General features: G+C 41.8%; 1 protein-coding gene across 3 annotated transcripts in view; it reads right to left on the minus strand.

Annotated features, from left to right (window-relative positions):
- Window positions 1-16,350, minus strand: part of pald1a (phosphatase domain containing paladin 1a) — a 129,241-nt gene that overhangs the window by 63,562 nt on the left and 49,329 nt on the right. For all 3 annotated transcript variants that reach the window (XM_079577128.1, XM_079577130.1, XM_079577129.1), the window contains exons 4-15: window positions 16,053-16,232; window positions 14,427-14,588; window positions 14,201-14,361; window positions 10,337-10,412; window positions 7,470-7,624; window positions 7,243-7,339; window positions 7,061-7,165; window positions 5,580-5,675; window positions 5,370-5,504; window positions 5,188-5,304; window positions 3,728-3,907; window positions 3,323-3,520 (exon numbers count right to left, since the gene is read on the minus strand). In XM_079577128.1, coding sequence (XP_079433254.1) covers window positions 3,323-3,520; window positions 3,728-3,907; window positions 5,188-5,304; window positions 5,370-5,504; window positions 5,580-5,675; window positions 7,061-7,165; window positions 7,243-7,339; window positions 7,470-7,624; window positions 10,337-10,412; window positions 14,201-14,361; window positions 14,427-14,588; window positions 16,053-16,232 — 1,662 coding nt within the window. The remainder of the gene's footprint in view (window positions 1-3,322; window positions 3,521-3,727; window positions 3,908-5,187; window positions 5,305-5,369; window positions 5,505-5,579; window positions 5,676-7,060; window positions 7,166-7,242; window positions 7,340-7,469; window positions 7,625-10,336; window positions 10,413-14,200; window positions 14,362-14,426; window positions 14,589-16,052; window positions 16,233-16,350) is intronic.

Genomic DNA, 16,350 nt, shown 5'->3' on the forward strand with positions numbered 1-16,350 from the left:
GAATAATACTACATTTTGTGTTTGTCTTCTTTAGGCCCAAATTGTGATGCTGCAGTGCAACGGAAGCACAACATGGTCACACACTACAACTGCTGGGAGTTTCCCAAAGCTCAAACATGGCAAGTACACATTGCAAACCTTTATTAACCTCGATTAGTGTCCTGCGTAACAAGACCTTCCAGAATGGAATGATGTGTTGTCTTCTATATTTTGCATGACAATATTATTACATTACTGTTAATGCTAATTTTTTGTTTTTTTGTTTTTTTCCAGATTTATCTGGCGTGGTCAATGGCAATAAGGACCAACAGTGTTTGAGAAGGAAAAAAGTTGTCAGCCAAGTGCTGTAACAGACTAGTATGATGATGGATTCCTTTGCACATGCTATCTTCGTGAATATCCTGCCTGAGGCTTTTGCAAAACAGAAAAGGCAACTATTATCTGTTGTTGCATGTATCTACAGGAGAGCATATGACAAATGGTGTAGTTTTGCTGCAATCAAAATAATAAATTTAGTCTTGGGCTAGCCTGGCCTTAGCCATCCGTAAATTCCAGTCAATTATAATTACCATTCAGTGAGCAGGGGAGGTGGGTGCGGCACCTCAGATGGACCAGTAGCCAACCGCATATAGAACAATAGGGTGTGATGATGAAGTCCATTATGAACATGTAATTCAGATGTGTCAAGTTTTGATTGTGTGCAGAGTGTGCAGGCCAATGTGTGTTCTGTATTTACAAATACTTCATCAGTGTCACTTTATCAGCCACAGTCAACCTTCATTATCACAGTAATTTGTAAGTTTATCTTTTGGACAGTCAAGGAATGTTTTTTTTATTTTTATTTGTATGTAATCAAGGTCTACTTTGTTTCCTTTGCACATGTTTTATTCATTTTACATAAAGGACTTTTTTCTGTTATAAGTACTTGTTATCAAATGTAACTTTTTTTCTTTATGCTTGTTTGCACCTCAAAGCTGTCTCTGTAGTAAAAAAGCTGCCTGCATGGATATTGATTGTAAAAGTGAAGCATAAAAGTATGATTTCAAATCGATACCAAGAAATGTTTTTTAATGGACCAGTAATTAACAACTGCAAGTCTTTTCAGATATTTGTATTTGATTAAGAACATCCATCCATCTTCTTCCACTTGTCCGTTGCCGGGTCGTGGGGGCAGCTGTTGGAGTTGCCCAAATCACATTGCACCAGCCCTTATGGCTTCTCCTGCAGGTGGTGGGTCCACGGAAGGACGGCCTCATGGTTCTAACCGGGCCTGGTGGTCTCTCATAAGGGGCTTCTGAACCGCTCTTTGTCTGACCCGTCACCTAGGACCTGTTTGCCATGGGAGACCCTACCAGGGGCACGAAGCCCCCGACAACAGAGCTCCTAGGATCATTCGGGTGCTCAAACCCCTCCACCACGTTAAGGTGGCGGTTCAAGGAGGGGTGATTAAGAACACATATATTTAAAACAAAAACTGCAAAACTATATACAATAAAATACTATACAACTATACAACTATACAAATTCCAGTGGCGGGAGGAACCCAGTATATTCCCCGTCTTCTGGGAATTCCTGCCTGATCCTGGTCACCGCACAGGAGGGGATGACCACACGAATGTGCTGCCCTAAATAACCCCAGCACCACCGGACAAAGTTCCTGTATGCCAGGTGCCTGTAACAGCTGTAAGAAAGATGATACATGTGTGTTTTTATTAAATTAATGAGCCAACACATTGTCATACTCTAACTCAAACTAACCTGTTGATCATGGTCTCTGGCATGTCTCCAAACAGCTGCACATAGGTTGCATACACTGCTTGGAGAACATACGGATTTAGAGACACTGGCTCAAATCCGGGGTGCTGGGTTATGCAGGTGGCATGACCCACCTGCTGACATCTGCGCATAACCTGACAGGCAAAATTAAAATAAATAAATCAGGGCTAAGACTTTAGTGTAGGGTTAATGTGTTAAATTAATGTTTCTTTTGTGCACATAATTTCTATCAAAAATACCTTGGGGGTCTCCTTGCAGCACACGTTTTCCCTTGGGGACAAACAGGTGCAGTGACCACAGGTGCACCTATTGAGGCAGAGTTTTCAATATTATACCTATATAATAACACAACATATAGTTTATCTTGGTCTGGGTTCATTTATTAAATTCAAATACAAAAAGGTCAAGCAAAGGACCGCAACAAAAGGGGTTACTTTAAAATTGTATGGGAATGTGTTAGGCTATATAATTGCCCACTCTTGTCAAAGGTTCGATTCAGACAGGTTAGCATTTCGGTATCCGGATCCCTACAGGATAGCTTTTCAAGACCTGTAACAAGCAGTTCGTACTTTTTATTCCGCTCTAATATATATATATATACCATTCAGAAACAGGCCCCATTCTGTGGCCCTGCGCTGCCTCCGCAGCCTCCGCTGCCTCCGTAGCCTCCGCAGCATCGGCTCCCCCGGTGGCGCGGGCTAGCTCGCGAGCTAGCGGCTCAAATTGATAGGGCTGAGGGCCGCTATCTGCCTCCTCTCTCTCAACCTCCGGTGAGGATGGTGGAGAGAAGTCCTCCACCTCCCAAGACCGCACAGAAGCTGTAGAGCTGACGTCGCTGTGATCGTCCTCCATCTTGGTCACTGCCAATGTCAAGTGTCAATCATAGCCTAGACCCGCCCAACATTAACCCCCCCGCCTGTCCCCTTTAGTCCTCCAGGCTACGCCCATTTGGAGGGAGATTTGAAAAGAGAATGTGAGTGACGTAAGCCTCGAGCAGCGGGGGTGAGAAGCTCTTTAAAGATGCTGGATACTTGTAGCCTGCTCTTTTAAACATAAGATTATTTTTAGAATAAATCAAGAGACATTCTTTTTGGCCAGGCAGAAAGAAGAATCAGTAAGATATGTATCTAAAGCAAGTCTCTAAATAACCAGTTCCTGCCCTGAATTAAGTCATGATTAATGCTAGTGACGGCCTTCATTGGTCAGTGCCTGAATTCTGGAGATTCTGAGCTTTCAAATGAGGTGTGACTGAGATTATGTCCGCAAACAAAAAACAAGTTTAGATGTGATTGTGATGTCATTAGCACATGTTGATTAAACTCATTCATTGACTGAAAAATAAACTATTTATCTGCTTATAACCACACATGTAATTATAAAGAAGTGAATGCGGCTCTATATGTTAAAATGCTTTAGAGCCCAGATCTTCTTGTGTCTAAAAGTCTTGTCATTGCCTTGTTTAACCACTAGAAGGTGCACTATAGCCTTTACTTCAGGACCTCAGCCCATTGAGACCGTGATTTACTGAAGGGTTTCCCGCTCTCACCTCCTCCCGGGGGGCGCTGTACTCGGGCAGAGGGACCCGTCTGTAAACCAGGCCTCGGTGCGAGTTCTTGTGCTCCGTGAAAATCTCCCGAACCGTCCGCGCGCTTTTAAACATCTTCATCTGTTTGTCCAGCTCCAGAGTCACCTCCAGCCACTTCTGAGCGCCCAGAACCTCCTCCTTTAGGGACGACTCCAGTTTCTAGAGAAAGAAAGGGAAAACAAGATATTTTTATGGACGTGTATAAATTAATAAAAATGTATCTGAACTTCCTGTCTCAGTAGAAAGAGCATCATATCTTTTAAATTCCCTGCCAAACACGAGTCCTTTTCTGCCAGTCAGTCTCTTGTATAAAAAAGATGAACTGTCTTTTATCATTTTAGTATTTCATAATCTGTTCCCTTGTACCTCCAGGATTTCCGGGTCCGTCGTGGGCACCGGGATCCGCTGCTCTAAGTCCGAAGGCTCTCGGACAAAGTAGATCTGAGCGTTTGCCTCCAGGACCAGCTCCTCCTGAAGAGTCACCCACAAAATGCGACTGTGCTTCCTCTTCTCGTCTGTCAGGTGTGACAGGACCGCGGCGGACGCCTGGAAACAACAAATGACACCATTAATATTATAAAAAGAACAATGATCATGAACAATGATAGTCTCATCTGATGTTTGAAGAGTGAAAAGTGCTGCAACTTCAAAAAATTCTAATTCTTTCCTCAAAAGGAAACTTCTGTAGGTCGACCGATATAGTTTTTTTCTAAGGGCGATGCCAATATTTTTGGGTTTACATTGTCATATTTACTGCTCTGTTTTATTGCCTTAATGTTCGGTGCAGCCCTGTGAGGCAACTCCTGCTGTGATATTGGGCTATACAAAACCATTGATTGATTGTTTTTTAAAAATGTCTTGTCCATAATCCTGTTTATCATACTACTTAAATGTGTCAGTGTTAAACTCTGACAGCAGGGGGCGCTTCATTAGAGGCAGGCGGCTGGCATTATATCAGCCAATAACTGATACTGTAAAATACCCATATATCAGCCCGATTTTTCGATTGACCTCTCTAAAAAGAGAATTATATAAATTTTTCTTGAAATACGTATTTTAAAGCAGTATTAAGTAATTCTTGCCCCTAGAGGCCATAAGTATCACTGCAGGTGTTGTAGCATGTTGCGATTTTTTTACTTATTAATTGTCTTGGAGAGTAAATACTACGCTGACAGAAAAGACAAAGGGACAGAGGGATATTGTACATCCAATTAGACAATGGAGATTTTTTTTTCACTCAAACTTGGCTGTAAATACTGTTTAAAGTGGCGCTAGCCCGCAATTAGCTTTGTCTGTTAGCCTGTTAGCTTCTTCTTCGTGATTCCATTAGTGTGTATTGGTGGCTCGGGTCCGGTGGCAGTCAAGTTGCAATAGTGGTTTTCTGGTTTCTGGTTTTCTCCAATCATCCCATAAACACTTGTATTACCCCCAGAGGGACTACGGAAAGGATTTATTAAGGTAAACAAGTTACTTAGTACTGCTTTAAGTGGAAAAATACTTACACTGTCAGATTAGATTTTTACTTTGCAAGTCAAAATTACTCAAAATAAGGTCAAATATTCTTAATGAGCGAGTGTTATGCTTTTGCATGTATTTATTAATAATGTCAACATCTTACACTCACTCATACGCCTAAAACAAAATATCCAGTAGTTTCACCACCTATTTTCAAGAGATCTCCCTGTAAGCCCCTCACACCCAACTCCTCTTACTCCTTTTGGATATTTAAGCCAGTTTTACGCTTTGCTTAACAGTAGCATATCCTGAAAGCTCTGTTTATTTTTGGGAAACCATGACTCTGTGAAATAAACACTCATCGGACGCACCTCGGTGTTGGGCTGCGACATCCCGTAGACGGGCATCTTGGGAACTCGTCTGAAGTTGGCCGCCTTCATCTCCTTCACGGTGCTGAGCAGGTCTGGGGCCAGGTACTCGTGGGACACCTGTGCAGGACACACCGTCAGACCAAAGTAATAATAATAACTTTACCGTATGTGCGCGGGATTACCAGGACTCTCGCTCCTTTGGTGACCAGCTCTGGGGAGACGGTGAGCTCAGACAAGTTCATGTTGGCCAGAAGTCTGTAGATCCACGAGTGCCCGCACATCCACTGACTGAAGGAGCTCGTGAAGGCGACGGGGAACTGAAACCCACAGAGACACGGTTCACACAAAGGAGTAAAGAGTTTAATACACACCTATTTTAAGCAAGCATCTACCTGCTCGTGAAGGTAGGCGTTAAAGATGATCAAGTAGAAGTATCTCTCCAGGCTCTGCATTGTTCGATTCAGGAAGTAGTCTTTGGTGCTGCTTCCCTGGAATTAAATTATTTGGTTACACTAGTAGAGTAAGAGCTTGGTACCTGAAAGTAATACTATGGTAGCTAATGGTAATTACTTATAATAATACAAAGAATCCTAAACAACAGTAATGCACGGTAGCGTAGCAGTTAGCGCCTCCGCTTCACAGCTGGAAAGTCCGGGGTTCAATTCCCACCAGGACGGGGTCTTTCTGTGTGGAGTTTGCATGTTCTCCCTGTGTCTGAGTAGGTTTCCTCCGGGTTCTCCGGTTTCCCCTACCACTAAAAACATGTACATTAGGTGAATCCTCAAGCCAGGTGATTCTGACCATCAGCCTGACTCCACTTCATGGAGATGGGTCCCCGGGCGCGGCACTACCGTCGACCACTGCTCCTTAAGGGCTGCCCCAGGGGCCCCAGGATGGGTTAAATGCAGAGGACACATACAGGACAATAAAGTATACAAACAAACAATAATCCCTTGTTTCCATACCAATACCTACTATTACTGCGTGTGCAGTTAAGTAAAATCAACAAAATCCCCCTTTTATCCACAAAATAATATCATTATGTTTTGTACAAATGAAGACTTATGCTGCAATGCTTTAAAATAAAAAGGTTTTTCATATAAAACTCGTTTTTTTTTCTAGCAAAAGAACAAATATGAATCGATTTGACCTACCAAACCGATTTTAAAATCAAATCGATTTTTTTTCCCAGCCCTAGGCACAGCGATCAATGATGATTGATGAGTAAATGAATCTCCATTTCAAGCTTGGACTCCATTACAAGGACATTTTCTGCACCGTTATATCTCAGGAGGCATTTAAAATGAATCTTGAAGACACGTGGCCTCTTTCTGTCCATTCATGACATTGTCTGAGATGTTTCTTTTAATTTGCAGAGAGCGAGAAAACGCCCTGTTCACCTGAAGTTAAGATTAAGAGTTCTACTTTACTGTCCCCATAATTTGTTCTCTGCATTTGACCCATCCCTTGATGCAGCTGGGGCGACCTGTAAGGAGAAGGGGACCCATCTCCACATGTGGAGCCAGGCTGACGGTCAGAATCACCCAGCTGGAGGATTAAGTATGTGCTTTATTCGTCATGGTACTGCATTCAGTGATCCTCTGAAACAGTGCATCGCCTCCTGGGTTTGTCCCTGTTTCAAAGCGTGGTGTCCTGCACTGGTCAGCTGCTCTACCTCCTCCGGGAATGGAACCAAAGACATATTTGCATGTGGATCTCTGTGCGCTACACATGTTGTGCCCCCGATGCCTAGGCTAGTATGTCGTTCCAACAACTCGAGCCCCAACTTAGTATCTCATGCCCCAAGTTTTTGCTCTGACATAATTACCCCCTTTTATCCCACTTACAGCATGTCCCTTCCTGGAATCTGTACCTGTATCTTGTAGTCCTCTCCGATCCCCTCCAGTTTGCTCTTGTTCTCGTAAATGGCCTCTTTCATATTGTGCATTTCTGAACACAGGCTGATGGCAAGGTCCACCTGCGATCCAACAAGCACAGGTTTATTACACCGTATAAAAGCCAAAGCAGCAAAGTTAAGAATTCGAAGTGCGATACCTCCTGCATGAGCTGTTGTCCGTTGGGCAGTTTGTTGATGAGGGTCTGAATAACTTGAAATAGTGGTTTAGACTCTGCCGCACCATTTGTTTGCACCCTGGAGAGAATACATTCACATGATAGTCTTTTGTAGCTGTAACTTGGGGAATACACCAGCTTTACTTGTTTTTATACAACTCCGGCTGTTTCTTTCTCTAAAAAAACATTCTAAATCCAGTCTTTCTTACTCTGCCGTCTGCTGTTTGTCCGCTCTGAGCCGGTTCATGGCCAGCGTCCCGAGGATGAGGGCCAGGTTGGTGCGTCCCACTCCCACCTGGCAGCTGAAGAGGAGAGCGGGGAGCGGAGTGGAGCCTGGGCCGCTCAAAGACAGGCTGGGGCTCTCCTGCAGGAAACAAACAGTCAATGCATTACTTACAAACACTGCCTGATATGGGTTGTGCAATTAAGCGAAACACTAAATGATTACAAAATTAGCAAAATCGACAAAAAACGATGATCATTATTATTCTTATTTATTTATTTTAATCTATTTTATTTTATTTTTCAATTTATTTTTTATTTTACTTTTTTGGGCCTTTTTTTTTTTGCAAAGCAGACTTGCATTATTTCTGGCGCTGGGATTATTTCCCCTTCACATTTCACGTGCCTCATGCTTTTGCCTGACATATAAACAAACAGCGCTGTGTGATGATGTCATCAGGCCACGCTGCTCAGTTTACTTGCGCAGGTGTGAGGGCTGGCCAGCAGGGGGCAGGTGTGAAACAGAGACCTCTCCTTAATCGAGGCGTAATTGAAATCATTTGTACTTTTATGACTGTTCAGAAAACAGAAAATATCAACATAGTGTTTTGATTAATAAATAAATAAAATAAAGATAGACTTTTTTTTAAAGGCAACAAATAATGGTGATTTCAATTATGACTAATCGTGATTATTTATTTTTCAATAATCGAGCAGCTCTACTGCCTGATCAAAAAAACATGATAGATAAATGACTTGAAATGGCACAAGACAAACTGAATGAAGAAAAAATACTGGTTCCTCTGGCAATAAGCGGGTTTATCTTGTCTGTAAAGCTCAAAAGTAAAAAGAAAATATTACTTTCCATCAACGGCACGGGTCAAACGCAAAGACAACCTTTAGGCCAAACAAGGAAGGACCTGCAGGATGTTGAAAAACCATTAAAAAACATATTCATTGAGATTTTGAAGTGAGATCGAAACCAGAGCGGACACGAGCCGAGGCTGAGGGATTAACACGACGACACTTATGGATTAATGGTTAACAATGAAGAAAATCTAGATCAAATACAAGCTCTTTTTAAGGAAGATAGATTTTCACTGTCGAGTTCTGTGGATTATTTCTTTTGTGTGAGATCCAAATATTAGTGGTCGAAGTGACAGCTGTTTAAATCTAGGCTTAAATAGTTCCACAAGAGCGCTACGAAGAGGGGATTCATTTTTGTGAATGACGTTTTGAATGGGAATGGGAAATAGACTCCACTTCAGTGCAATGTGGACAGTTTTATACTTAGATAAAGACAAAGATAAAACCGTCTCAACGCTCTTTTCAAAGAGAAGAAATTAAAACCCTGGTTTTAAAAGTCAGTGCAGGTCAAGTGCAGGATTTTAGAGGGAGTTTTGGTGAACAGGTCTGAGCTCATTCTACACATTAGGACGTGGCTGGAACATGTAGGGCAAGGGTGGCGATCTGATTGGCTCTTGGCCAATCAGCAGAGGAGCAGAGGAGGGGGCTCAGTGGGCAGGGCCACACATACAAACACACCCCAGCATTAAAAAACAAAAAATTATATTATTATATTATATTATTATTATGGAGTAAAACCATTAAATCTAACAAAATTATTGAACAAAAAACAGAAAAAGGCCAGGCATAAAGTTATAGTTTATTGTGATTTAACATAACATTCTATTTAATCACAATAAACTACCGCCCCTGGATCACACTAATGGTCGGTGCCTTTGTGGCTCTTCACAGGATCAAGGTTGAAAATTTCGGCTCTTGGTCTCTGACTAGTTGGCCACCCCTGATGTAGGGGGAGGAAAATACATAGTTTTAACATTTTTAAACTTCGTATAGTCTCTTTAAAGGAATAGGCCACCGTTTTTACATACTGAGATATGTTCTTACCTTAGCTTTGACGAGTTCTTTAGGACCTGTCTGATCTTCCCCCGTGCCTTCAGTCACGTAAACACAGCGCAGACGGCGTTAGCATTTAGCCTCTCCCTCTCTCCACTATAGCTCCAAAACAGGTCAAGATAGAAGCTACCAATCTCTTCCACGTTTTCCCTATTTAAATATGGTTACGTGAAGTGTTACACTACAAAGTATAATTACACAAAATTAAACAATGTGGATTTTCTAAGCGGATAAAATGGGGGACTATATTGTAAGGCGTAATAATACCAGGAGTAGTTCGAAATCTGCGCAGTAATCTTCACTTTACTGCGCAGTAATCTTCACTTTACTGTGCGGATGCCAAATTACTCCTGGTATTATTACGCCGTACAATATAGTCCCCCCTTTTATCCGCTTAGAAAATCCACATTGTTTAATTTTGTGTAATTATACTTTGTAGTGGAACACTTCACGTAACTATATTTAAATAGGGAAAACGTGGAAGTGCTTCGTAGCTTCTATCTTGACCTGTTTTGGAGCTATAGAGGAGAGAGGGAGAGGCTAAATGCTAACGCCGTCTGTGCTGTGTTTACGTGATTGAAGGCACGGGTGAAGATCAGACAGGTCCTAAAGAACTCATCAAAGCTAAGGTAAGAACATATCTCAGTATGTAAAAACGGTGGCCTATTCCTTTAAGTGCTGAGCCTTGTGATAGTCCTACATCGTCCTCTAGGTCTATGTAGTTTAATATTAGGTCCACATAATTGGACATTTTATGTTGCTGTGTTAATCAATGGCGGGGGGGTGCCCTTTTGTCTTGCCCCTCAAAATGTCTGTGCACCCCACTGTATCTAGGTAATCCACCGTGCCACTTGCTCCTTTTGTAGTGACACAAAACTCTGACCAGATTCTTATTCCTCCTCATGTCTACTATCAGCATACTTTAAAGTCTTACCCTGAGTATTCTCACAAAAGCGTCGAAGTCCTCCTCCAGCGGCGCTCCCTCGGCCGGCAGCGGTAACCTGTAGTACCTGCAACGTCAAACAGCATCAGACGTGAGCTGAAGAAAAGCCTGTGTTATGTCAAAACAGACAGAAAGTAGGTCACACAATTCACATCACTGCGAAGAGAGAAATACAGTCATGTTTTTATGATCCTCAAAGGACAAACTACTACAAGTTGCAAAGGGGAGGGTTGAGAGAGGAGGGCGTAACAAGTCTCTGAAGGCCTGTTAACTACTGTACTATAATAGCAGTAGAAAGGGCCTGAATGATTGTGTTCATTATTTCAGTCATAATTGATATGACAATTACAACAACACATATAGTACAAACAAATGCACTCTTAGATTAAGCTGGTTTTATGTGACCCGTTTAGGTTATTATAATCCAGTGTTTCTTAAAGCCACACTGTGTAGAATTTTACCCAATAAATGAAATCGAAATACAAGCATTTATTCTACCTGTCCTACCGTCCCCACTCCTATTACCGGGAGTGTGGACGTCTCCAGCTCGTCTCCATGGAGATGTGATTAAAGTCAGTGAAATTTGAGATTTCAATAGTTTAGGTTCTCATCCAAATCCATTCTTTGATCACCCACTGCAGTAAGTGTAGTATTTTCAGGTCATTGGGAGCATGTTTTGTAGAAGGCACCAGTATAGTATATACTCCAAAATGTTGCGCTGTGTGCCTTTAAACTGTGGCACATAAACTACTGATGGTTCTTCAGGTGGGCATGAGAGCGGACTGCCACGTACAGGTATTTTCTATGGATAAACTTCCATCCATCCATTTTCTGCCATTTTAATGTCCAAATAACATTTCTAACACCACAAATGCAAAAACAAATATACAACCAATCCGCTTTCATCACTGCAATATTCTCAAGACATATAAATTGTTAAGCTTTGAAAGCTTTAGTGATTTATGTTTTCTCAAACTAACTTTCAAATGTGTCAATAATCTTGCACCTGAGCCACTCAGTTCATTTATACAGAGACAAAACAGCAACAGAGTCACCAGAGGCTCCTACAATAATAACTGCACAGTTCCTCACCGCAAGACTGCATTTGGTCAGACTGCCTTCACGTATACAAGTGCAAAGTTATGGAACTCATTACCCACTGAACTCAAAACCATGACTGAGTTTAAAATGTTCACCTCTCGAGTTAAGTCTTGGCTGAAATCGAAACAGAATTGTACCCATTTGTAAATGTGTAAATAGCACTGAGTTTGTGTGTGTAAATGATTTACATAGTGTATATAGGTAAGTTTTTAAGATAAAATTGAAAATGTTCATTTCAGTGTAGAAAGGCCCAACCAGGGACTGGAGTTAAAAATTAGCACTAGCTATAAACTCTTTTTGCATCTTATTTTGTACTATGTTGATTTGCAATGTTCCTGTCAAATAAATCAATAAATAAAACAAATATGCAAATTTGATTTCTTAAAATTTGTTAAAGGGACTATACAAAGTTTAAAAATGTTAAAATTATGTTTTTTTGTATTTTCCTCCCCCTTCATGTTCCAGCCATGTCCTAATGTGTAGAATGAGCTCAGACCTGTTCACCACAACTGCCTCTAAAATCCTGCACTGTCACTCAAAAAGGTGTCAATTCGGGTCCGAAGTGACGAGCTTAAAATAGAAGGTGCAGCTACACGTATGACCTGAGGTGGCAGTAATGAGTATAAAATGGCTAACTTGCATCTAGCTCCTCTAAGTCAGATGTTTTCCTGGTTGTGTCCTGATCTGATATTCATTAGGTCTAGTGATACTTGGAAGATAGACTATTTAGATTTTCCCTCTTGGACTGACCACCACAGAGTCCAGGCTTTAATCCCATTGAGATTCTTTTGGATGTGTTGGATAAGGTGACGCGAAACGGTCCGACTCTCCCATCACCAATACAAGATATTTAAATTAAGAAAAACTGAACGAGTCCTTTCGGTCCTGTCAGCAGAGTTACAATATTGCAAAAAAAAAACGAAAGTCTACCACCTGCAATATCAAACCATCTAAAGTAAACATCCTCCTGTTTTCACCGCAGTCTTTAGCCCTGTCCTGAGGGAACCATACATTTCCTCGGCCTGAAAACGTCCCGATCTGTCGCCCTCTTCTCACCAGGCTGAAAAGACTCCAGCAAACAGGATACAGCTCTCTGCCTTTCCCCTTTAAAGTCCCTCATTCCAACGGCCGGGCTCTATACTGTACAAACAAACCACGCACTATTTATAACCATTATTCTGGTGCTCGCTGCGGCAATAAAGCGCTGTGTAAACAACCTGGATACAAACGGGCCTCTTCTACTGCAACTACGAGTACAACTGATACTTCTAACTATTTATTCTGCTTGTAGCTGCTGTAACACTTTATAATAACTACACCTTATTTATCCTTTATTTATGCATTACCACATAATTAATCATGAACTATTCATGAGTTAACTGTGACTAAGACTGAAGAACTACATCAGTATGTGAATATGAAGTATGTGATTCATTTTGAGTAAGGCATTAAAGGGATATTTCAGGATTTTTGACATAAGGCCTCATTTTCTAGTTATCCAGAGTGTTGCTCATTTCTGGAGATATTTTTTTTTGTAATTCATGCAGTTCTTATATTTGAAGAGTATCGTTGCGCTAGGCTAATGCAAGGCTAGTGCATTTCTATGGTATCAGCTAGCCTGCATTAAAAACAGTCTGACCCGCTCCACAGTGCACCTGAGGCAAATCACTTATAACACCAGACTAACCATATAAATGTCTGTGTCCATAGAGTAATTTTAACCATTTTGCATTTAAAGCAGTGCTAAGTAACGTGTTTACCTTAATAAATCCTTTCCGTAGTCCCTCTGGGGGAAATACAAGTGTTTATGGGATGATTAGAGGGTCTTTCATCTCCCCCTGGTGTCTCTGGCCGGAAAACCATGTTTGCAACTTGACTGCCACCGGACCGGAGTCACCAATACACACTAATAGAATCACGAAGAAGTGGCTAACATGCTAACGGACAAAGCTAACTGCGGGCTAACGTCACTTTAAACAGTATTTATAGCCAAGTTTGAGTGAAAAAAAATATCTCCATTGTATAATTGGATGTGCAATATCCCTCTCTCCCTTCGTCTTTTCTGTCAGCGTAGTATTTACTCTCCAAGACAATTAATAAGTTAAAAAAATTGTAACTTGCTATGACACCTGCAGTTGCGCTTATGGCCTCTAGGGGCAAGAGTTACTTAGTACTGCTTTAAAATACCTTATATTTGAGCAGCATCAGCTTCGTGGTTGTATAAGCTACGCAGCGGCGGAGTGATCTGCTAGAAAATAGTCCCTCAAAATGCAATCATTCATGTGATGCAATGTCAGTTATATTCCAAAAATGATTCTCTCAACGCAGACATTTATATGGTTAGTGTGGTGTTGTAAGTGATTTGCTTCAGGTGCACTGTGGAGCGGGTCAGACTGTTTTTAATGCAGGCTAGCTGATACCATAGAAATGCGCTAGCCTTGCACTAGCCTAGTGCCACGAAACTCTTCAATCATAAGAACTGCATGAATTACAAAAAAAAATATCTCCAGAAATCAGCAACACTCTGGATAACTAGGAAATGAGGCCCTATGTCAAAAATCCTGAAATGTCCCTTTAAATCAAAGTACTTGCATCCGTTTTAGAAAAGGTTGTACCTGTGCATCCCTAATATCTGGATGATAACTGGAGTAAATTTGCTTGTGTAGGTGGGGGTCACTGGGGTCAAGATCTGGACTCTGAGGACAATGTGAGCCCAGTAAATCCTGGCATTGTCAAACAGCGCAGTGAACGGACCTGTATCGCGGCATAGTGAACAGCGGCCTCTTGTAGACCTCCTCCGTCACGTGGATGTCCTCTTCACACGAGAACGAGATCTTCTGAGGCTCGTCTCGGAAAAACTCGATGTCGTTGTAGACGAAGAACACGTTTTCGTTCAGTTTGGCGAAATCGTGGAGCTGGAGAAGAAGGAGATGACGATGAGAGACGCTCATGTCGCGCAGCCCTGTCTTTTCTCACAAACCTCTTTCCGTATAGTGAGCTCCAGGCTCTCCACCGTCTCCTCCTGGAGCCCGTGCAGGTTTTCGTGCAGGTTTTCCTTTTTCCTGGGAGTGTACGGCACAAAATCGTCGTCTTTGTGAAGGAAAAGCACCGGCTCCTCGCGTACACAGCAGACGATCACCTCCTGAGGGGCAGAAGTTCAACATCTTCAGCTTCTATCACTGCACTCACACTAAACAAAGATACTTCTGTGCAGCACTTTGAAAAGGGTTATTTTTGTTGAAATGTGCTATATAACTAAAGTGGATTGTGTTCGAAATGCACGGTATAAAAAAAGTTGCCTTGACTTGCCCAGTGTGTACAAATTATTCAAAATAGTTAATAAACATGACCAATATTTCCTCTGGGTTGGAGTGATTTTACTGCTATAGGATTTTAACACCCAAGTACTACATTACTACAACTACAACTAATGTCGCAAAAGCAAAAATAAAACCATATTTGCTCATTTAATTGCTTAAAGCAGTACTAAGTAACGTTTGCCCCTAGAGGCCATAAGCGCAACTGCAGGTGTCATAGCAAGTTGTGTTTTTTTAACTTATTTATTGTCCGTGAGAGTAAATACTACGCTGACAGAGAAGGCCAAGGGAGAGAGGGATATTGTACATCCAATTATACAATGGAAATATTTTTTTTCACTCAAACTTGGCTGTAAATACTGTTTAAATTGACGCTAGCCCGCAGTTAGCTTTGCCTGTTAGCATGTTAGCTTCTTCTTCGTGATTCTATTAGTGTGTATTGGTGGCTTCGGTCCAGTGTCAGTCAAGTTGCAAACAAGGTTTTCTGGCCAGAGACACCAGGGGGAGATTGAAAGACCCTCCAATCATCACATAAACACTTGTATTACCCCCACAGGGACTACGAAAAGGATTTATTAAGGTAAATACGTTACTTAGTACTGCTTTAACATTTGCAAACATTCAAGAGGATAGGGTGGAGATGTTGGTATATATAATCAAATTCAATATCACTGAGCAAAAAGATGTGTACAATTTCAACCAAAACTGCAACCGAGTGCGTTTGGATCATAATTCTTGCTATTTTTGATAAACATCCACAAGTCATAAAATTGTTGAGTGATGGTATTATTTCTAATTGTTGAGTGATGGTATTATTTACCAGGAAATGTCATTTAAGTCGTGTGGGCACCAGTTGACCGGCGGCTAAGCTAAAATGAACCGGTCCGGGCAGGAACAATGGCACCTGTTATGTTTTCCTGATACCGATACTTGGGCTAAGAGCAGTCAGCGATACCGAGTACCAGTCCGATACCACGGCTTGTGAATAAAAAGGAAATCAAAGCCTGTAAAAAGATGCTCCAGCTGTACTGGATTGGATCCGGTCTCATGCTTTTTAATTACATTTATGACCTTCATTTAGCTCAAGACGGTGAATAAGGACCCAAATTTCGTTGTGATTGTGCTCCTTTTTCCAAACCAGTGAGAGGATCTTGAATAACGCAAAACAATCTGAATTTCACACATAATTCTGTCCACTATCCACCCACTGTGAGCATAAATCAATCTGCAATCCCTGGTCTATTTCCAGAGAGCAGTCAGAATCATGTGGCTGTGGTTGTATCCCTGACCTCGTGCCCTTGGGCCTGAAGCCTCTGCAGGACCTGCTTGAATCCGTTCACACTGGGCTGGCCCATCCCGAACAGAGGGTAGGAGCCTTTGACTTGTCTGAAGTTGGGCGCGCCGTAGCTCGCCGTGGTTTTCAGGACGTCCGCTTTTCCGAACACATCCTGGACCATGAAGTACTCGCCCTGGGGAGAAACGAGAGGAACAGACCGGTAAGAAAGAACAAAGAGGAGAACGACAGAGCAGGGAATGGTCACGTGTGGAAACAAAACCATGATGCAAATGTTAAAGGCACCAGACCTG

Source organism: Gobius niger (assembly GCF_951799975.1).
Source record: "Gobius niger genome assembly, chromosome: 19".
Lineage (NCBI taxonomy): Eukaryota > Metazoa > Chordata > Actinopteri > Gobiiformes > Gobiidae > Gobius > Gobius niger.